At 38.0% G+C, this 23,506-nt stretch overlaps 2 protein-coding genes across 8 annotated transcripts in view; one reads left to right on the forward strand and one right to left on the reverse strand.

Annotated features, from left to right (window-relative positions):
- Positions 1 to 23,506, reverse strand: part of Col4a4 (collagen type IV alpha 4 chain) — a 246,505-nt gene that overhangs the window by 179,794 nt on the left and 43,205 nt on the right. The gene's annotated exons all lie outside the window — the stretch shown is intronic.
- The window catches only part of Col4a3 (collagen type IV alpha 3 chain), a 131,825-nt gene that overhangs the window by 69,276 nt on the left and 39,043 nt on the right, over positions 1 to 23,506 (forward strand). For 5 of the 7 annotated variants that reach the window (XM_074071868.1, XM_074071870.1, XM_074071871.1 and 2 more), the window contains exons 4-23: positions 978 to 1,022; positions 1,591 to 1,635; positions 2,232 to 2,294; positions 2,933 to 2,986; positions 3,757 to 3,783; positions 4,342 to 4,419; positions 5,977 to 6,039; positions 6,165 to 6,200; positions 7,964 to 8,005; positions 8,220 to 8,297; positions 9,977 to 10,039; positions 10,408 to 10,467; positions 11,721 to 11,765; positions 12,480 to 12,533; positions 13,304 to 13,345; positions 16,309 to 16,393; positions 17,417 to 17,452; positions 20,216 to 20,380; positions 22,141 to 22,233; positions 22,702 to 22,797. In XM_074071868.1, coding sequence (XP_073927969.1) covers positions 978 to 1,022; positions 1,591 to 1,635; positions 2,232 to 2,294; positions 2,933 to 2,986; positions 3,757 to 3,783; positions 4,342 to 4,419; positions 5,977 to 6,039; positions 6,165 to 6,200; positions 7,964 to 8,005; positions 8,220 to 8,297; positions 9,977 to 10,039; positions 10,408 to 10,467; positions 11,721 to 11,765; positions 12,480 to 12,533; positions 13,304 to 13,345; positions 16,309 to 16,393; positions 17,417 to 17,452; positions 20,216 to 20,380; positions 22,141 to 22,233; positions 22,702 to 22,797 — 1,270 coding nt within the window. Of the gene's footprint in view, positions 1 to 977; positions 1,023 to 1,590; positions 1,636 to 2,231; positions 2,295 to 2,932; positions 2,987 to 3,756; positions 3,784 to 4,341; positions 4,420 to 5,976; positions 6,040 to 6,164; positions 6,201 to 7,963; positions 8,006 to 8,219; positions 8,298 to 9,976; positions 10,040 to 10,407; positions 10,468 to 11,720; positions 11,766 to 12,479; positions 12,534 to 13,303; positions 13,346 to 16,308; positions 16,394 to 17,416; positions 17,453 to 20,215; positions 20,381 to 22,140; positions 22,234 to 22,701; positions 22,798 to 23,506 lie in introns of those variants that run through there. The other 2 variants (XM_074071869.1, XM_074071873.1) reach the window with 2 other exon arrangements.

A 23,506-nucleotide genomic window follows, 5' to 3' on the forward strand; every position in this document is an offset into this window, starting at 1 on the left:
ATAATCTTTCTTTCTCAACTTTAAATATTTCTGCATGAGAAGATTTACAACGGGGATTTAAAACCTGCAAGTCACTCTTCTGCCTTCTGCATAACACAAATAGCATTCTGCAAAGAAAGGGAACAGCCTTGAACATGGCCACACACCCAGGAATTCCACCTCACAAAGGAAAGGCTGACTTTGGCCTTGAGAGTCCAATCTCAGAAGACTCTGTAACATCCTTTTCTCAAATAATCAAAAATACCAAAACACACTGAAACTCTCTGGAATGATGAAAACAGCTTTTGGACAAAGGAACTTCCACAGCAAGTGGCTTAGTTAAAATAGTGTCCATTTAAGGTTATTCTCTGAGGAAGATGGCCTCAAAACTGCATTCATCATGTGCCTGGAGCACGTTTATCTCTAGCTCAGGCAGTCCCTACTTCATTATTTATCTACTTGTACATTTCAGGCAGATTTTGTTAATAAAGTGATTCCAGTGCATGGAAGTATTGGCTGCTATTCACATCTGCCATTGTAATTGTGACATTCATCCTTATCAGCCCTCAACAGCTGTCCAGCTAATTGTGAGTCTTTTACCACAGCACTAGGAGACTATTTAAAGTACAGGAAAATCATCATAGAATCATTTTGAACTGAAGATTCTGAATCAGCAAGCCTGGGAGGTAGTGGTGGGTGGCAGCGGTGGGAGAGTAGAGACTGGGGAGAGAGGTATCTGAGATTTCTCATTTCTAACAAGTTCCCCAGTGTTGCTAATATTGCTGGCCCCAAGCCCCAGTTTGAGTAGCAAGGGTTTTAATCAATTTTTGTTTGTTCTTTCTGACAAACATATTAGCACCAATGAAACAAGGAAGCAAATGAACAATGAAATAGCCACAAGAGTAAAACAGCCTGGCCTGTGAATAAGACTGGGAATGAATTTTTTGTGTGGAATAATTTTCATAACATTTACCTTTCCTTTTTTCACTTGGATCTAGGGTTCTCCAGGACTTCCAGGACTCACTGGTCCCAAAGGCATAAGGGTTAGTAGTCCAATCAGTCCATCCTCATTGTGTTGGATAAGCATCCTTTAAAAAGTACCAATGCTGTCCCATAAAAATTATACAAATGTCAGAGGGGAGTAAGTACATTGTGTATAGTTCTACAGATGATGTTCAAAAACAGGTAAAACTAATTTATACTGGTTGAAGTAAAGAATTGATCACCACATTAGGGGTAGTAGTTAAGTAATGGGGAAAAGGCATGAAAGAACCTTCTCAAGTGATAGGAATGCTGTTTCTGTTTGAGGGTTGGTACATCAAAAGTGTATGAAAGAGTTCTTGGTATGGTAGTGCACATCTATAATCCCAGCACTGAGTTCTAGGCCAGTCTGGGCTACATAGTGAGATCCTATTTCAAAACACCAAAAGAAAATGTTCAATAAATGTCAAAGATTTGTTAAACCTTTTTTGCTTGTCTAATCACTTTTTGGCTATTGCCAATCAGAGTTGCAGGAAGAGATTATTGTAATGGCAAATAATTTTATGTTTGTAGGATGCACACATTTAAACTGTTTTTCTTGCCACCCCTTCCTCTTTTCTGTGTCTTTAGGGAATAACTGGATTGCCAGGGTTTTCAGGTCCTCCTGGACTTCCAGTAAGTAATAGAAATAAAAAATATGTCTAGAAAAGATTTAAATGTGGCTGGAAACATTTAAAATAAGCCCATGTTAATGAAGATGTTAAAACAATAGCACAAGGAAATGTGTTCTGATACATTTGTTACATGAAGGAAATGGCACCATAGAATTGAATACTATATTAGAGTGTGGATTTATATGACATATGAGTCAGTTTGTATTTCCTGAATTCTGTAAGCAGAATTCAATGGAGTAGACAGAATAGAATAGGATGATTCTGTTTAGTATCATACAATAACAAAAAAGTTAACCTCTGTGCATACTTTTTTCCTCTCTTTCCCATCAGCATGTTGTACAGAAGGGACTTTTGTCATACCTAAAATACCTGCATTTTACTTGATAATCCTCATTTTGATTACCCTATTTTATTTGATATGTTTTTTAAATTATATCTAAAACCACTATTTAAAATTATGACTTAACTACTGAAACCACCATTCATATTTTTAAAACTATTTAAATTAGCTCATACTTTCCCTTGAGTTCCTGGCTGTTTTACCTAATCCTGGGCCTTGTGATTATGCTTTGTCTTTGAGACTCACTCTCCTTTCAGGGCATCCCTGGCAACACTGGGCCTTATGGACTTGCTGGTTCACCAGGATGCAATGGTTCTAAGGTGTGTACTGCTTGCACAGAAGATGATTAATAAATCCACTGCTGAATGAATAAGTCAAGGTGAAGTAGCAATGGCATGGAAACAGACTGTCTTGAAATAATCTATTAGTCAGAACCAACAGCAAGATTTTGAATCAAGAACTATTTTCTTTTTCCTTATTCCTTACATTCTAATTGTTTTAAGTTGTCTTCTTCCACAGAAAGATAACTGGAGGCTAATGTAGTTATTACATAAATCAGAAACTCAAGCCTTGAGTGCAAAATTCATCTCTGGAAAGGAAGGACTGAACTTTCCAATGTCCACTCACCTCCTCTGCCCCTTAACTGAGCTCTCCTCTCCCCCAGAATGGTGGCTGTGACTGAACTAATTACTAAAGTTTCAAGGAGGCAGCAATTAAAAAGTTCTTGGCACAACTAGACTGCCATTTATGCAAAATTGGAGAAACATTAGATTCCGATCCTGTTTTCAATTAAAATAATGGTTTTCTGGTCTTCATCCTCATGACCCAGTAGCCACAAGGAATTTGAGTTACTTTGCCTAGATTTGCCACTGCAAGGTTAGAGAAGAGAAACGGGGATATTTATCTGAATAGGCTGTTCTAGACAACTAAGAATAATGACAAACCTTATGTCTTCCAGGGTGAACAAGGATTTCCTGGCCTTCCAGGAACACCAGGCTACCCAGGCACCCCAGTAGGTTTTCATTTCTAACTCCCCATCACAGACATAAAGTATGAACAAAAACAATCTACTCCACATGGTCTTGGGAAGGCTGGACAGCAATAATAGGCAGGAATGAACGAATGCTTGTTTGTGAGGTCAGATTTAGACTTTAATACTTTATTTTGCTTTTGAGGCATTCAGAGTTGGTCAGAGGAGAGGCCCAGGCTAATAACAACTCAAAGAGTGACAGTGATGAGATCAGGGGCTTAGAAGCAAGACTTCACTTTAACATCTAAATTAAGGGGAATGATCTTGGAAAAGTAGAAAGGCCCTCATGGTAGAAAGCAAACCAGGTGGGGTGTAGTACGGAAGCCCAGGAAAGATGTATTTCTGTAGATGGGGGTGGCAGAAAACTTCCTGATGCTGCTGAGAAGTCCAATAAGATGAAAACTTGATGCTTTGGCAGTGGTTTTAGCAAACTAAACTCATTACTGACCTTAGCACAGGACATTGCATGGGACATGTCCATAGCAGGATGAAGCCTACAGGCAGATTTGGAACTAGGGAATGCATAAGAAATGAACAGTTTGTGGGTAAGATGAAAGAAAGATAGGACTGTACTGGGAAGGAAGAAGAAGGTGAAGAAAAGACCTAGTGGTTTACTGAAATAGAGAGACTTGAGTTTATTGAAAAGCGAGTAGGAAATGGACAGTAGGACATGGAGGTAAAATATGAGAGGACAGAGTTGGAGTGAGTATTTGATTTGCTTCTAATTGTTAACATGCTGGTCTTTTCCATAGGGTGCTGCTGGTTTGAAAGGACAAAAGGTGAACCCTTTATGGACTACTGCTATTGAAAATCTCTAATCATACATATCAAAAGAACTTCTACTAAATTATGAAACATAAGCCACTACTAATCAGATTTCATAATCCAGGCCTTACTCAGAAACCATAAAAATTAGACCATGGTATTTATTGCTCTTGAACAGCTCCTTCTAGCTCTTGTCAAATCTTAAAAATACACGCTTTGATCTTAAAGATACAGGGATTATGTCAGCCATGAAGGAAATAGGATCTAGGGGAAGAGAAATGATCTCATGCTCAGGGTTCCACATTTAGGTCAGGAATTGCCACTAACTTTGGTATCTTGTGAAATGATTTCTTACCCCTATCTCTTTCTTCCTACCACATTAAGTTGTCAATCTTAGAAAACAGGAAAATATTTTGAATTCTTCAGAATGGAAGAACTACAAAATACTAAAACATTTCTCTAAGTATATCCCCAAAGTACTTTTACCCTTGAGGTAGTATGACCTTCAGTAAGTGTTTAAAGCGATTTTGAAAACACAAAGTTGGTTGCGTTTGATGAAGTTCATTTTCCAGGGTGCTCCTGCTCAAGGAGAAGATGGAGAATACAATGGGAAAGGAGACCAGGGGTTTCCAGGAATTCCAGGATTCCAGGTGCAACACTTTGGGGAAGGGCCCTCATCTGCCATTCTCTTTCTCCCTCTCTTTCCTCCCCATTGACCTTATTATAAGAAAGGATATGATGCTGATATGCAAAGATAATTTTGTATATAAGTCCTTTAATCTCTTAATTCATAGTCACCCATATTTTGCTGAATCTAGAGTCTTCAGGTAATAGTTAATGTTCCCCTTAATCTGTGTTCCTTAAAATCAAAGAGGAGTTTGTATCATGCACTGAATACCACTAAAGCCGTTGTGTTAAATAACAGCCCTACTTCAAATATTTCATGACACTAAATAAAATAGCTTCTTTAAATGTAGGTTTCTCACCTTGAACCTTGAATAGTTGGCTTTGTTGGTCTATCTGAATGTAGTCTGAGGGTGATCCAGAATGGATACACAGACACAAAGCTACTTTAGGGCTGAGAATGCTTTACTTTATGATTCAAAAGGCCCACAAGTCTCAATACTAAATTTCAGGCTAATTATTTTAGTTTAGTTTAATATTTTAACTTAGTTCAGATTTAAATATGGAAATTCATGGATGGAGATAGTATATTTGACTGAATAAGTCAAAGTTTGAATTGAGGTTATTCAACTCCTCCTGTGTGGTGAGCCAGGCCGATTGATGGCAAAGTATGAAATTGGGCAAGTTGCTGAATAACTGCCAGGATGTATTCAGGAGCTACCAGAGGAGTCAGAATGAAGTCATGAAATCAGATGGATCTTGCTTTTTTCATAGGAAGCACCTGAAGTCCAGGTGCTGAAGGCAGGGAATCCAGTAAAAAGGAACAGTGATAATCTGGGACATGGATACATCCTTTAAAGACCATCTCATTGTCATCTCTGTATAGTCATTGTGACAGTATCAATTCATTTATGTGAGAAATAAATATTTACATGAGAAATAAATATTAGAGGCCAGTTATGCAGTAGGAACTACTTCTAGGGTCTGGGAACACAGCATGGCATGCGTCATCCAAAAAATAATTAAAAAAAATTCTCATGGGAATTTTTCTACTGAGGAACAGAAACGATATACAGATTAATAACTCTATAGTATGATAATGAATGCTAAGGAGAAAAATAATGCAGGGAAGTGGGAATAGGAAGTGTATGGACTGGAAGGGGGGGTTCTGACTTTGGATGGGCAGAGGGGGTTTATGGGAAGTAGTCAACTGCATGAAGGTAAGAAAAGGGAAAGAGTGAGTCATACAGCTATCTAGCTACAGAGGATTCTAAGCAAAAGGGGGGCAAGGGGATGCCCCTAAGGGAGGAGCACGATTGACCAAAAACAGGGAGGGAGAGAACTTCTAAAATAAAACAAATGTGTTTGCCATTTCCCTGAAAACAGTAGCAACAGGATGGTTCTGGAAGCTGTTATATATAAACACACTTTTTGGCATTTATTATAATTACCTGCAGCCACTTAAAAGGGAGGCATTACGTATTTATTATGATTTTATTAAGATATTTTAATGAATTTCACTAATAGACATTGTCTTTAGACAAGACACATACAATTAAACTTATTCTTTTCTTAATTTCAAGGGTTTACCAGGCCCTCATGGTTTTCCTGGGCCTAGTGGCCCACCTGGCCTTCCAGGATTCTTTGTGAGTATGCAGTCACTATTCCTATAGACTCTCTAAATGAATAAATTAATTATAACAAAATGTTTTAAAGCAATTTCTGGTTTGGTGTGTTTCCTGCTGTAATTTTAATTTGTGGGTTTTTCTAGGGCTTTCCAGGAGCTATGGGACCTAGAGGACCTAAGGTAGGCCACAGTTCCTATGTTGTATCAGTCAGGACACTCACCAGCAACTCGAATTTCTCTACTCCCTGCACTTTAGTGACCTGAACTCTGATACAGAGCTTTGATTTAAGGGTAAGGAGCTTCCTATCAGGGAAAAGCAAAGATTCTAATCCATACACTTTAGCCTATAAATTTTTGTAGAGAGATGCTTTGCAAAATCCACCTCATCTTATGCTAGTGAGTAAAAGATGTCTATTTGTTGTTCTTATTAAACTGGGCACTTTATGTGTTTCTATTTAAAAGGGTCAATTGTTAGTATAAGGAGAATGGTGTTGAGTGAGGCTAAGCCCACCAGGAAATTATTACCTGAGCACAGTATCTCTTCCTTGCTATTAGTAACCTCATGTACAGGGTCCTTCCCAAAATGCTTTTGCATCACTGACATGTACATATACACATACACAAACACATGCATGTGCTACAGGATGACTAGGTCCAGATTAAATGAATGGCAGAGCTGAAGTTTAAAGTCTTCTGATTCTCTATAGCTTCCTAGACGAATGGGGGAAGATATGCATGCTCAAAAGTACAAAGCAATAAGTTATTGGTTGAAACGATAGATTGGCCATTGTCTTAGCCTGTTTTCTTTTCTTATGACTGAATACTACAGACTAGGTAATTTATTTCAAAAAAAGAAATGTCTTCCTTACAGTTCTGGAGGGTGGGAAGTCCAATGCTGAAGAGCTACATCTAGTGAGGGCCTTCTTGTTGGTGGGGACCCTCTCAGTCCCAAGGCAGTGTGGGCACCACATAAAGAGACAGAACAAGATAACTAAAGACAGTTCATTTTTATAAAAACAAAACCACTCCTACTATAATCCACTCCTTAAACTATGAGTGAATGAAGTCATTCACATTACAAAGGTCTCACCTGTTAACACCTCTTAACGCCATGTAATGGGGATTAAATTTCAACCTGAGTTGTGGTGGGGATTCAAACCATAGCAACCATGGCTGGTGAACAGAAACTACTCACATTAGACTTGTCTCTTGACACGAAATTACTAACGGCATCAAGTGACTTGCATTCCATTCTTAGCTTCTCTGTTATGGTTTGAATTTCAGAATCCTGAAGTTCAGATACACAACCCCCTTATTTTTAGGATGAGAAAACTAGAACATCAGGAAGTTAAGCAACCAGTTAAGGAAGTTATGTAAGCAGGAAGTTAAGTAATCATCAGGAAGTAGTCGACCAATGGAATCAAAACTAGCTAATGGCTGAGCCAGAAAAATGTCCTCTCTTCTGGGTTCCTTTCCCTATCCCACACCAACCTTGTGTCATCATGCAACATATTAAGTAACTCACTTAAGCTTTTTGTACTTCAAGAGCTACACCTCTAAAAGAAGCAGGCTGCTTGCTCTACTCTAAAAATAGCTAAACTATACCAGTGGGAGGGGGAGGATACAAGGAAGGGAGGTAGAAGGATGAATATGGTGGAAATACTATGTATGAAATGGAAAATGAGACCTGTTGAAAAGGGTATAAAGGAGAATGGTGGGTGAATTTAACTAAGATACATTGTAATCATTTTTGTAAATGTCACAATGTATCCCCAGCATAATAATAGCATAAGAATTTTTTTTAATAAATAAAAATAAAGTAGGTAAAATAACTCTGAAATTAAGATTGAAATATAAATGTTCAGTTACAATACCGAAACATAAATGGGCTTAGAGAATTCGTATTTGTCTAAAATATAATGCCATTTCACATTTTCTTACAGGGTCACATGGGTGATAACATGATAGGACAAAAAGGAGAGCAGGTAATTTAAACACTTTGATTTATTTGTGGGTAAAATACTTTGTGGAGCATCATTTTAAATAGTTTATTCACTGGCCAAGTTGAGATTAATGCATTTTCACTTGCTGTCTTCTTGCATAAGAACTAAAGGAGAAAAGTAGATCTTCCAAACATAGTAAAGTTGAAATATCGATGGTGCTGTTCAGTTTTTCATTCTTAGATGTATTTGTCTTTAGGGTACAAAAGGATTAATGGGACCCCCCGGATCACCAGGAACAGTTATTGTGACACTCACTGGCCCAGATAATAGAACGGTAATGCTGCAATTTTATAATAAGGGATCTACCTTCTGGTTTTTAAGATGAAGTCCTGGCGATCCTTTACCTTCTTTTTACATAAGCCCAGCTCAGCCCAGTCTCCTGAGGCAGCCAGAACCTCTAGGTTTTATTCCTCCCACCTTCCACCGTTTATCCTAGAAATGTTAGAAGGGGAATTTGAAGCAAGTGGCACCAAGGCCTAAACCTGATTTTGTTCACCCTTATATCCCCATCTTTTCTCATTGTCCCTAACGAAGAGTGCACAACTCTGATCCAACTGGGTGGTAATGACCTAAAGATGGAGGTGGAAGGACATTATAATCAAAAGATACCTTGCCATTGTAGCAGTCAGGCTACAAGAACACTATGTCTTTGTCATTTTGACATTAACATTGCTTTCTGTTCCCACATTGGGGTGGTTAGGAGGACCAAGACATGAAGATGAAACGAACACTTAGAAAATTAACCCACAACATATACCAGTCCTTCCACTAGAATGAACCTGGAATGTGTGGGAGGGGAGACGGTGGGGACAGTAAGGGCATGAGGAAGTGAATTTTCTTGTGGATTAACTAAGAAAGGAATACAAACAATTCTTCTCTTTTAAATTTCCAATTAATTGCTTGAAATAGTAGTTTGATTAGACATAATTCACAAACCTAAAATATAATTTTTAAAGTCTATAGTTCATGGGTTTTAATTATAAATAATCTTTAACAACTTAATTGAAATGTAATACGTATACTGTAAAATTCACTCATTTAGCATATAATTCAATGACTTTTAGATAGCCACTGAATTGGGCAACCATCACCACAGTCAAGTTTAGAACATTTTCAGTAGGTGAGAAGAAACACTGTAGCCATCGCCCATAACAATATGCTAACCTAAGAAGAGTTAAAACAACATGCTTAAGTCTAACGTGACCAAAAGAGTAGCTCACAAGATTGGGAAAAAAAATTGGCCTGAGAATAACTGAATTTTTCAGAGGCAATCAGCAAATATAAAATTAGTAAATCCTAAAACTTGTCTGAAAAATGATAGAAAATTTATATGTATAAAATCTAGATCTAGAAGATTTGACCCAGGAAAAATAATTTAGTTTGAAAAATATAGTGTCCTCAAGAGAAGACTCATGGACTGAGGGTGTGGCTCAAGTAGTAGAGCTCCTATTAGCCCTGAGTTCAAACACCAGTATGACCAAAAAAATTTTTAAATGCATATGGGAGAAAAATATTATCAATAAAATATGATAAAGGCTCAAACAAACCTGAATAACAAATCACATCATCATAATATTTACAAAGAAAATTATTTTATAATATTATATATTATATTATATAAAATATTATAAAATAATTTTCTGTTAGAAATGAAAGTGAAATACATTAGAAATTATCCAATTGAGCTTACAGAAAGCACATTCAGTAATTTAGTTTAATGTAGTTTAATACAAAAGATAATTTCTTTTTAAAAGTCTGCATACAGTTTTGTGAATTTCATGTATAAAACTTGAACGGTGAGAACCAGAAAGAGCTACTAAATTGTGTTAGCCTGGGGCCCAAAAGTGTTTATAAATTCAGCTTATTGAACAGAGAACTTTTCTAAGTGTAATCAGTATACTCTTGTTTGCTTGGTGTTTTTGAAATGACCTTGAATTTTTTTGTGTGTAACAGGACCTCAAGGGGGAGAAGGGAGACAAGGGAGAAATGGGCAAATCTGGACTTCCTGGACCCTCAGTAGGTCACTTAGAGTCATTTTGTTCTTGTGACACATAAAGTAGAACCTTAGTACATATTTTGATGTATGTTCTACCCTTAAATATTAACAGGAGCTAAAATAATACAAGTATCTGACCATAGAGATCATGAATACACTAGAACTATTTTATCTCCACTTCTAGCTGAAATCTTCACACTATTTTACATGTTTGACTTGTTTTCAGCTCCCACTTTTTAATGTTTTAAAATTATACTCATAAATAAAATCTGTCTTTAAGATGATTTGTTTTAAAATACGGCAGAATAATCAAAGGGATAAATAAAAACAACCAGTGTGAGTGAAAAGGAATAATTTATAAAGCTTGTCATATCCTAAATTCACTCAGGGACTGCCTGGAGAAGCACGTGGATCTGAACGGGGAGCTCCTGGGGAACCTGGTCCACCGGTGAGTTGGGAAATTCAGCAAAATCAAGCCTTAGTTGGGACGCAACACCCTTTAGGTTGCAAGAATGAGTTGCCCCAACTCCAATTCGCCAAGATTTTTTTAACTATTTTAAGGTTTTGGAGGTAAAATTTATTTGTTCAAGAATCTGAGAATTTCAAAACTAAACAGGCTTCAGGGACTTCAGATCCTGAAACATAGGGCAGAGCTCTTTCCACCCCACTCTGTTTCTCTCTGTGTGTGAGCCTCACACCATTGTCCTTGGCAGGAGAACTTCCATATGAGGGGTAGAGAAAAAAATAAGGTATAGCAACAGACAACTTCAGGCTAATGGCTTCCAAGGAGAGAGAAAGTATCTTTCTCCTTGTATCCATATAGAGAATCCCAGAGAATTAATCTGATTAGTCCAGCTTGATCATAAGTCTCACTGGGAACAATTGCTGTGGCCAGGAAGAAAAAGTTCTGATTGGCCTGGCCAGTGGGGTAATGGGCTTCTGTGATGGACAGCCCCATCAGAACCACTGAGGTGGAGGTGGGGAAGCAGCTCCCTGAAAGAAATGAGGTGCAATGACCAAAAATGGGATGCAGGGAAGACAGCAGCCACAGAGGTTCACTTCCCTACCCAACTCCAATTTGAGCAGATTTAAACACATATATTGTAGAAAAACATTAGGAAGTATATACTGGAAAAATGTGAGTTTTTTTCTTCCTAAGCAAAAAATACTAAGCCAACATGATTTTTAATTCTATCAGAACAGGCCCATATCATAATAGTTAATCCAAAAGCCATGTCTGTTTAGATAGCACAATCATTCATGTGATATACATATACATATATATGTGTATATGTGTATATATATGTGTATATGAATATATACATATATGTATATATATATATGTATATATATATATATATATGAACAAGGAAATATGTATATATTGCCTCATACACTTCTCTGCCCAGTGTTTCCTGAGTTTCCTATTAAGCTTAGGATGTACAGCATCAACTGTAGTTTAAGTTTAGGGGTTGATATCCTCTTTTTTTCTTTGACTGTTAATTTCCCATTCTGATTGACTTCCATTATCCCTGGCAAGAGACACTCATTGCCTGTTCTGTGACTAACAGTTTTTCCTTATGAAACCTGGGAGAGGGGAAGGGCACTCACTCAGGCTTCCTTACTTGAGGTCAAGAGATGATTAAGTTTTCCATGCTTATTAAAGCTGTCCATATTTACTAACACATATTTTTGTATCAGGGAAAACCTGGAAAAGATGGAGCCCCTGGCTTCCCTGGCACTAAGGTAAAAACATGACTTGTCCACTGATATAGTGAAAATAACAGTCCTACCTAGTAAAGAAGGATTTTTAAGTAGTTATAAACTTACAAAAAGCCTACAGATTAATATTTTAAAGACAACATTTGAAAATCATAATTGTACATGTTCATGGTGAAGAGAGGTCATCTCCACACTAACATTATTTAACATGGATGAATCTAGAGGACATTAATAGAAATATGTCAGACAAGCAAAGACACAAATACTGTGCGATCTCTTTAAATGTGGAATCTACAGACGCTGATGCAGAAATAGAGACTAGAAAAATGGATACTGGAGGCTGAGGAGGGTTGGTGGGAAGGAGGGATAGGGAGAGGTTGGTCAATAGATACAAAGTTATGATTGGACAGAGAAATAGTTTCAAAGTAGAGTATAGTTAACAATAATGTATTATACATATCAAAGTAGCTGAAAGAGGATTTTTAATGTTTCACAATCAAAAAAATGATAAATTATTCATGTGATGGATATGACAATGAGTTGATTGTCATCTTGAGTTGATCAACACACAAATTATGTTCAGTGTATATCATATTATACACGTAAATGTATACAACTATTATATGTCAAATTTAAATATAATTTTTTAATCTTAAAAGAAATTCAGACTGCTCTTGCTTCATACAGAAGCTTTTGATTGGTATCTTCTGGTCCATTCCCTTTTGCTGTTTTCTTTAGGGAGCCAAAGGCAACAGGGGCTTCCCAGGGTTAATGGGTGAAGATGGCATTAAGGTAACCCCCTCTCTCACATCCTGTCTTTAATTGGTTTGGTTTTGCTTGCCTTCCCAGGAACAAGGAATTTCAATTACGACTTCATTAAAATATCTTATCATATTAAGAAAAATAAGAGCTGTGGCAATTCTACGTAAACATTTAGGATATAGTGAACTTGTTCAATGTAGCTGAAGCTGGCTTAGGACCCACTAGACAGATTCCAGCTTCCCACTTGGGAGGCCTTGGGAAAGGCCTGCAATGGCAAGAAGTTTTTGGTTGTGTGTGCTAAGAGTAGGTTGGATCCTTGAATTCCTCCTTGGGTCATGGATCACTAAAAGGTCCAGATCAATTAATTCAGAGCTGCGCTCTACATCATTTGTTTCTGCCATGTCCAAGTAATTTGTATATATAGGTATATGTCCTTTAATAATATCATTTCCAGTGCAATTCTGGAATGTTCTCTTGAAACAAAGGAGGTTTGGGGGGGGGGGGCAGCTGGTTTTCCTGTACCTGTAATCTAAGTGGGAATGTCGATGCAAGTACACCAAGTGGAAGTAACACAGAGAACCAATAGACAAACAATCACTTCTTCATATCCTTGTAGATAGGATTCCTGATCCATATATGGGCTTTCCAGGAAAGTAATTTAAAGACAACACCTCTTTTGTTTTGTACATTATACATAAATGACACTTTTAGCATTAATTTATTGTTCAACTTTCTGTTTTGCTTTTTAACTATGCTAAAAACTCTTATATATTCATAATTTGTAACTATCTTCAATGTAGGGATGGAAAGGGGACACTGGCCTTCCAGGATTTCGTGGTCCAGTAAGTGTAAATAGAAATGATACCAACGTCGTTTATAGTTGATTTAAGTCTTTAAAAATACTGAGAAAGTTTTGAATCAGTGTTCTCATTAACTGTTGTGATGGACATGATAGCATATACCATTTTATCAAGCCAGAGGGAAAAAACACCTGTTTACATTTGTCCACTTGGCAGTGGACACATATTTCTACTTGATTCTATTGGTTTCTGAAATGAACTAGTAATGCCCACCTTGGGCACTGAAGGAAAAAAGCCTATTGCTTGGCCCAAGGTGACCCTGTGTACTCAGAGTGGAGGAAGAAGGCTGTTGCTTAAGACAGCTAGGACACCTAGGAGTGAAGAACCCAGATCCCCCTTCTTTCCCCCTCTGCTCAGTTAGAACAACTCTTGCACTGTGGGGCAGCAAAAGCTCAGCCATAGGTTTAATGCAGGGTCATCAAAAGCCAATCATCCAGCCCAAGCTGCATTGCTGCAGGTGATACTCCCCTCTCCAGCACGGACAGGATTTGATAACTGTGGGCCCCTGAAGGCAGACAGGCCATATTCTCTATTCATTAGCTCTGTGGGCCTCCAGAGAGGGATAAAAGGGACTCCACTTCAGAGGTCTAGCATCTTCTATCTTCTGTTTCCAATGCCGTGGGTCTCACATTCACAATCCTGAGCAGGGCTGCTATGTCTGATTGAGCATGCTGGGAAAAAAATGGCTCATGATGGCAAGAGTCATGCAGTGCAGTGGTTAAACATGCAGTTCTTAGGCCCGCAAGCAAAGTAACTGAACTTTGTAACTGAAGGTGAGTCCCCCAAATCTGTACCTGTACATTAAAAGGAAATGATTCCCATGCAAACAGTTCCAAAATACTTTCATGAAGTTTCTAGGAAGATTAAATGAGCTGCTTTGTGAAAGCATGTAGCACAAAGTCCAACACCTAGCAAGTACATACATGCTATTACAGATTTTGTGATGGAGATTATTACATTATTATTTTTTGTGATTCTAATTACATTGATTTGGAGGGGACGCTGTTTTGTCGCTCCCTCCCTTGTTGGAGTGAGCTTTCTCTCGCTCCTGGTTATTACTGAATCTAACTTAACAGGGGGCAAATGGAGATTCAGAAAAGACACAGTATAGACAGACAGACAGAAAGTGGGATCAGGTGTGTTGGGCACTCAGGTAGAGACGCACAACCTCATTGCTTCTTTTCTCTATCTTTATTCTTTAAGGCCTTACTCCTTTGCAGTTCTTTAAAACCTTGATTCTAAAGTCTTCTTTAAAACCTTGCTTAAAACCTCTTTCCTTACACTTGCTCGGTCCCATGTTTTCTCTTACCTTATCTTTAGCTTAATCGCTCTTAAAGTCATTTGCCCCGCGGCTTGCACTGTCCCATCTCTCTTTAGCTTTCTTAAAGCCTCGGTGCTCAGACTTGCAAACAACAGTTGAGCCTAAAAACTGCATATGAAGAACTCTTAAAGTCCTGGTCCTTAGACTTGCACTGTAAAGTTCTTTCTTTGGCTTTTCTTTAGCTTAGCTTTTCTAAGGCCTATGTATAAAGTTCTTTCTTTGGCTTAGCTTTTCTAAAGCCTATGTTAAAGTTCTCAATGCAGACTTTCTATTAACCCCTCTTTAGCAATTCTTTTCCCTTCAGCAATCCTTTCCCTTCCAAAAGCTTCCCACACCAAAAAGCTAAAAGCAAAAGGCAAAAGCCTCATGTCCCAAAGCAAAAGCCCAAAGTAAAAGCAAAAGCCCCTCTTCCTCCTTCAGGGGGTCTTTTACACCCAGTAGTAAACAGAGTGGGCCAGCAGTTCATGGGGAGGGGCGTGACTGTATAACAAGAGAAAACTGTGTTCCTGCTTCTCTGAATGTAAACAACTTAGGAGACACAGCTGTTTGCTGGCTAGGGCTATGCCTATCTCAGCCAACAGATAAAAGCAATTAAGCTGCATCTTGCCTTGTTTATGTCCAGTTCTCATAGGCTTCTCATAATCCATTCTCCACACTGATTAACCACAAGGTTCTTATAATGAGTCACCAAAGTAATGTGCCATGCATCATATATAACACATAACAAAGATTTTAAAAAATTAAGACAGGCATGGTAGTACCCACTTGCATTTGGGAGGAGAAGGCAGGAGGAACATGAACCTGTGGACAGCCTATACTACAAAGGGAAACCCTATCTCAAAAGAAAAATCTATCAAACAAACAGAACGTCTATATTTCCATCTTCTATCCTTCAAAATAAATGCACTGAATTCTACACAGTTGATTTGCCATTGTACTTCAGAGGAATTCTTAACATTCCTAGTTTACTGAGTGGTTTCTGGTGTTCAATACTAACACAACTCTGTTTGCAGCCTCTACTAACTTCAAAAGAAATTCAGCTTAGAAAGCAAATGATTAAGGAGCCCAATAATAGATCCACTGAGCACATCAGAAGCAGCATTCCTTGAGTCTTACAGGCCAATGGCATCCTGAAACTTAAAGAAATGACACATACAGTATTTGTAAATATGTGGGTCCCACCGTACTTTGAGTTAAAGTTAGTCTATCAAGGTCAGCATTTTAAAACAGCCAAATATAATAGAATTTAAAAATATCACAGTTGATCATATGTCATATGCTAAGTATTTTATGACATTTTAATTCTATACACATATGCACACTAACTAATATGTAAGTATGTCCATGTGTACATACAAATGTGTCAGTTGGATCGCGTTATAATTTATGCTTTGAGTTGAAAGCTCATGAAATATATAATATTGTAATACTAGAAAGGTCAGCTTTATCTTTAAATTTATCCATGTAACTGTCTATCATATTCATACTAATATAAAAACATATGAATTCAGAGAAATAAGGAAAGTGTCTTTTTGGTCAGAATGAAGAAACTGAAGTAATGGCATTTGGTGAGCAATCTATAAATAGCTGTTCTTTCTCTTTATTCATTTTCTTTTTCTTTAAGACAGAATATTATGACACATACCATGAAAAGGGAGATAATGGAATCACAGGCCCACCAGGGCCCAAAGGAGCTCGTGGCCCACAGGGTGAGGATAAATTTCTTCCTAAAGCCTTTTCTGTTCATTGTTCTTTCTTTCAAGGTAATAAACAGCATTCACTTACAGATAAATACCATTCACTTATAGATCTTATACATTGGTGGCCGAGCTATAATCCCAGCTATGTAGGAGGCCATAAGTAGGAGGATCATTATCCATGGTGGTCCTGGGCAAAAATTTAAGCCCCTACCTGAAAAATGCAAGATCCTATCTAAAAAGCAAAAAAGATCTGGGGATCATGGTTCAAGTGGTAGTGAACCTGCCTAGCAAGCTTGAGGCCCTGAATTCAAACTCCACTACTGCCAATAAATAAGAAAATAAGTAAGTGTATAAACAAAGCAAGCTAGGCATGGTGGTGCACACCTGTAATTCCCACACTCCGGAGGTAGAGGCAGGAAGATGGTGAGTTCAAAACCAGCCGGGATTATATACTAAGACCCTGTCTCATAAAAACAAGCAAAAGTCAGAGTCACTGATCTAGGCAAGTTATGGATAGAAATAAATTTCCAAGGAGAATTTTACTTAAAGGAGTAAAATTTATCAGTGTATTTAAATAAAATGAAATAAATATGGACATTGGTATAGATTTTTAATGTGGTATACTTCCATAAATAACTCATACATATATATGTATGATATATATAGATATATATCAAATAACTAAACTGTTCCAAAAGGAAGCACAAATCCAAACTGCAGATACTTGACAATCCCAGTAATATTTTTATTTTCTTGCACTTAGGCTTCCAGCAAAATGCCAAACACAGATCAGGTTCTGCATTATGTGAAGCTTATCAAGTGGCATGATTCACTTCTGAGTGTCAGACATCTAAGCATGGCTTCTTCTCTCCAGTTTGCCTAAATGAGTGACATTTCCTAATATTTATCCACACAATAGAGTTTGAAAAACATATTTCAATGATTATAATGACATCATTAGCTAAGAGTTCAGAAATGGATGGGGAATATTTATATCTTTGTAAACAATTAATTAACATTATATATTCTCAGGTCCCACTGGTCCCTCTGGAGTTCCTGGAAGTCCTGGTATGTCCATGTTTCTCAGGGTACAGAAAACAGAAATGCTATTAAAAAGAGAAATTCACTGTTCTCTATTATTAAGTTTGCATTATTTATGTAAGACAAATGTTCCATTCCCTGATTTAAGCATTCTAGCTTCCTGATTGCTATCCTTGTGGCCAAACAGTGGAAAAGGAAGCAGAAGTTGATACAAACTGATAAGGAAATGTTCATTTTTACTTCTCAGTGGTTTTAGATAAGTATAAAAGCCTTATAATCACAGTAACTTTGGGGTCTGAGCAGGGGCTGTGAAATTCAGAGGAGGCACAGAGATGGAAAACAATGATACTACATAACTAAACCATGCCATTTTCATTATGTGCCCCAAGTTCTATAAGGATAACTAGGTTACATTTTCTGAAAGTTTTAAATATTTGTGTATGAGTCATTCAAATATTTACCTTTTGAGAGAGGAAGAATAGGATCAGGGATGGGTGCCCAAAGGCCCATCAATTGCAACTGTACCACATTCTTTTTAAAGGAAGCAAAACTGAGAAAAAAGAACAAAGACTTGTAAGCCACTGCACTAGGGCACTGCCGTTGATTATATTTTTCTATATACAATGTTATGTATTAAATAATTTCATAATTTTGATAATGAAAAAACAGGTTGCACAGGTGTATGTATACTATAATCCCACTGTAAAAAATAGATACATAAATGGATAAATATGGTGTGTGCCTGTATATGCATGGAAGAATATATATTAAACTGTTAGCAGTGGGTATCTCTTGAAGTTGGAAATGGGCAACAAGATACTTTAGAGGTCTGGCTAAATATTAAGGAAGACCTCCTTCTTCTTGTTAGGTCCTAAAGCAATGAACAGTCTCCTTTAAGAAGCTGGTGAGTGCAGAGTGGGAGAAAATATTTGTCAGCTATACATCAGACAAAGGACTGATAACCAGAATATTAGAGGGAACTCAAAAAACTAAACTCTCCCAAATTCAATGAACTAATAAAGAAATGGGCAACTGAACTAAACAGAACTTTCTCAAGAGAAGAAATTCAAATGGCCAAAAAACACATGAAAAATGGTCACCATCTCTAGCCATAAAGGAAATGCAAATTAAAACCACACTAAGATTGCACCTCACCCGTTAGAATAGCCATCATTAAAAACACCACTAACAACAGATGTTGACGAAAAAGGAACCTTTGTACACTGCTGGTGGGAATGCGAGCTAGTGCAATCACTCTGGAAAAAAATTTGGAGGCTTCTTAAAAATCTAAACATAGATCTGCCATATGATCCAGAAATCCCACTACAGGGGATATACCCGAAGAAATGCGACTCAGGTTACTCCAGAGGCACCTGCATACCCATAGTTATTGCAGCACTACCCACAATAGCCAAGTTATGGAAACAGCCAAGATGTCCCACTACTGACAAATGGATCAAGAAAATGTGGTATTTATACACAATGGAATTTTACTCAGCCATGAAGAAGAATGAAATCTTATCATTTGCAAGTAAATGGATGGAACTGGAGAACATCATTCTGAGCGAGGTTAGTCAGGCTCAGAAGACCAAAAGTCGTATGTTCTCCCTCATATGTGGACTTTAGATCTAGAGCAAATATAGCAATGTGGCCGAACTTGGGTAACATGATAAGGGGAGAGCACACACGGGAGGTCTGGAGATAGGTAAGAAACAAAAACATGATAATATTTGATGTCCCCCTGCAGAGGAACTAATACAGAAACCTGAAAGCGGCAGAAGTCAATATGAGAAGGGGATCAGGAACTAGTGAAAAGTTAGAGATGAACCAATTTGGTGATGTAACACATTTGTACATGAAAGCAATGCTAGGAATCTCTCTCTATAGCTAACCTTATCTCAACTAGCAAAAAATGTTTTGTCTTTCTTATTATTGCTTATACTTTCTCTTCAACAAAATTAGAGATAGGGCAGAACAGATTCTGCCTGGAAGCAAGGGGGCTGGGAGGGAAAGGGAGAGGGTGGGGGTTCTGGGGTAGTGGAGAGAAAAGGCCCAAACAATGTATGCACATATGAATAAACGAATAAAAACAAAGAAGCTGGTGAGTGGCAAAGTGCAAAGCTCTGAGACAGACATCAATCAAGGGGAATTTGCCTTTATGCTCAAATGATAAAGAAATGATCAAATATTTCACCTTCTGGTTACTCAGCCCTTTGGGTATAATCTCTCTCTTGCTAATAGTTCAACTGATTATGAGGAAGATTTGAGACTTCTCCCTCCCTGCATTCTCACTATTTTAGGATTGGGGTGGGTTTTATTTCACCTGGACTGGTGTTTCTCCCAGGAAATGCCTGCTTCCCCCATCCCTTTAATTGGCAGGAATAAAGTCCAAAAATCACTTTCTCATCTGGGGCACTGACAGGTAAACATCCTTTAGTCTCTTAACAAAAAATTATCCACAAAACAGCATATACTGAAGAATTTTTCATGAGACCTTATAAACAAAAAGTCTACAGTGCATCCCAAACTGTTTTAGTTCACTGTAAAAAATTACATAAATTGTCTTGTTGGAATAGAATGTTCTGCACTTCCCCTTACTGTGATCTAATTTACCAAGGCCACACAGGAAGAAAGAATGAATATTCACTTTTTATTTTATATGCTTTATTATATATCTCTCAATTGTGCAACTCCTATAAATAAGAATTAATTGTTTTGTTTTCAACTGAAAAATAAACACATACTCATCAGGACAAAGTTTAAAATACCACACTGATTATTTTCTCCAAGGATCATCAAAGCTTGGCCTCAGAGGAGCCCGTGGATGGCCAGGTTTAAAAGGAAGTAAAGGGGAGCGAGGACCCCCAGGAAAGGACACAGTGGGGCCTCCAGGGTCCCTAGGCTGTCCTGGTTCACCAGGCCCTCCAGGACCACCAGGACCTCCAGGACCTCCAGGTAAATATGCACACTGGGGCCCTTTTGGTGTGCATTGCCCCATGATAGATATGTGCAAGTCAGGGACAATAAATATAACTCACTGCTTGGCCATCAGTCTGTGTGGGCTTTAAGAGTTATCTTTCCAATAATGTTTCATTTTACTATCTGTGAAAGAAACTGTGATGGAATGATGACTTTGCAAATGCCACAAAGTCCTTGTTTGAGCTCCCCAGAGAGCAGAGCAAGAGGGAGGCAGGGACAGGGAGAAGAATAGGGAAGGGCAGCTGGTTATCAAGTTGACTTTGGTCAAGTGTAACTGCTTGTTCAGCCATTAGAAACTATCTTCCAAGAAGTGTGTCTCAGGATAATCTGTCCTGGGAGAGAGGAAGAGGCAAGAATTTATCAACAGCTTCTATTTCCCATGGGTCAAAGACTTGCCCCACAAGACAGAACACACACACACACACACACACACACACACACATCCAGGCATGTAATAATTTCAGGGCATTCCAGGCCTTGGCATCAGAAGGAAGTCCCAACACAGGTGATCACAGGTGTGCAGCATAGGTTTGAAGCAAGATGCTGTCCAGGGAAGTGGTCAGACACATAGAGCTGTGGCCTAAAGTATCTGAAATGCTCAGAGCTTCTAATAAGGACTCCTCTCCTTTCCCTTCCCTTGCTGAGCTGAGCCACCTAGCATTCTGTGTTGGCTCATTGGTGCAAGCCCTTCTACTCAGCCCTTTTGGCATCTTAAAGATGCTGGGAACTTGGGGGGCATGGCTCAAGTGGTAGAGCACCTGCCTAGCAAGAGTGATGAACCCTAGTACTGCTCCCCAAAAAAGATGCAGGAAACTAAAATGGACATTCTTTTCATAATCAAGCAAATATAATATATCATATTCCAACTAAATTAAATGTTTTCTCTATACCTTTTTGCTCTAAATTTGTTACAGGTATAGTTATTGTTTCTTAACATGTTTCAGTGGCCTTGCCTTTTATCTACATTTGACATGTCAAAGCCAAAAATTAGTTCACAAAGGACACCATACCATTTTAAAAGAATGAGCTATTCAGTATAACATTACAGTAGCTGTGGAAGACTGGGAACCACTTTCTTAGAGTTGCTTTAAGAATGGCAAAGTTGGGCTGGGGTTTTGGCTCAAGTGGTATAGTGCCTGCCTAGCAAGTATGAGGCCTTGAGTTCAGACCCTAGTACCATGATAAAAGAAAAAGAATAACAAAGTCAATTGATGTAGACAAGCAATGAGGAGAAAACCGATGATCCCGTGTCATTTTTCATTCAATATATATTAAGCATCTGTAACAGGAGTAAGGTAACATGGGTTGATTATATACAAAATGATATATTAAAGGAGCTTTCAAAGAACAACCATTTCAGTATCAAAAAATAACACATCTAAAGCAGGGCGTAGTGGTACATGCCTATCATGTAATCCCAACACTCAAGAGGATCTCACGTTGGAGGCCAGCCTGGGATACATAGTGAGGCCCTGCCTCAAAAAGCACACACACACACACACACACACACACACACACACACACACACACACACCAAAAAAGAAAAAGAAATTTATGTAATATGAAGAGAAGAACCAGACAACAGGCATCAGACTTTTCACTTGTGAACAATAAGCTCCTAATGACTCAGTTTCTAATACAAAGATGTGGGAAATGCACATAAAATTATACATGTATTTTAAAAATTGCTAGTTGGAAATAACACAAATAAAGAGTTACCTTTGTATCTTTTATAGGTGATACCATTTTTCGCAACGGTCCACCTGGTGACCGTGGACTGCCAGGCCAGCCAGGGTCTCCAGGAGTGCCAGGAGTTGATGGGTCCAAAGGTTGGTTCACTCCATAGAGTACTTGTATTAGGATAAGCCACTCCCATCATCAATGTCACTGATTTTTCCCCAACCTCTGAGACAGCAATGATGCTAGTCAGTCAGGAATAAGGGATGGCATCTTTCCCAAAAGAACTAGCTAAGAGTATTCATTTATCGTAAACTAACAATTTGGTTAGCATTCAATGAATTGCTGACTATCCCTAGAATGTGAGTTTTATCCTGCATGCAAGGACAGAGACTGAAATAGTAGATGTTATATACTAGATTCTTGCAATTTCCTCTCAGGAGAATGAAACAACTCAGAAAAAAACTATATAAATTTCTTAAATGAATGTGTACAGTGTCTTAGATCACTTTCACTACATAAAAACTGTTTATATGTAACAGCTACTAGATGAATGGAAAATACCTGTCCTTTCTGTGGAACTTGGCGTGGATTTACAAGTAAATGTTCTCCTTTTGCAGGAGAACCAGGCCTTCTGTGTACACAGTGCCCTTGTATCCCAGGGCCCCCTGGTCTCCCAGGATTGCCAGGATTAGATGGTGTCAAAGGAATTCCAGGTATACACAATCTGCATGCAAATTTGTGGTTTTGCACAGACAGAATTGTAAACACACTGGGAAAACTGAAAAGTATTAGATTACCAACTGCCATGAATTTTAGAAACACATACTGTCTGTTAACATAGTCAGCCCAAATCATGTAAATGCTGACTATTTATTTCCCCTGTTCTATTCTAGTGGCCAAAATCTAGCAAAGTATTGTGTTATCTAGGAATTGTAAAATAGTTCCTACAGAGGACCAGCAGATAGCTTAAAGCAATGAAGCAACCATGCCAAACACATACAATCCTGCTTGGTCCATTTTTTTATGTCTCCACTTTTGATAAGAGTCCTGGGCAGGGCAATAAAAAAAATTAAAATCATATTCTCAGTGCTGAGGACAATAGTGAGTGATGAGGGCTGTGGTAACCTGGAAGGCACATTTGTCACTCAGTTCCAGCCTATTGTACTTTGCAACATTTAAGCCTGGGTTAATAAATCTTCCAAATTTTCCTGAGAAGAAAGACACCAGGATTTTAATTGAAAAGGTTTTTTAAATTTAATATTAGCTACTATATCAAATTTTGAAGGGGAAACATATCATAGGCTATCTTTGCTTTCTATTGCAATGACAAACATCGGAGATAAACAACTTATAAGGAATAAAGGATATTTTGGCTCATGGTTTTAGAGGTTTCAGTCCATGGTCATTTGGCCCTGGTGCTTT

The sequence above is a fragment of the Castor canadensis genome, chromosome 4, assembly GCF_047511655.1.
Source record: "Castor canadensis chromosome 4, mCasCan1.hap1v2, whole genome shotgun sequence".
Taxonomy (NCBI): Eukaryota; Metazoa; Chordata; class Mammalia; order Rodentia; family Castoridae; genus Castor; species Castor canadensis.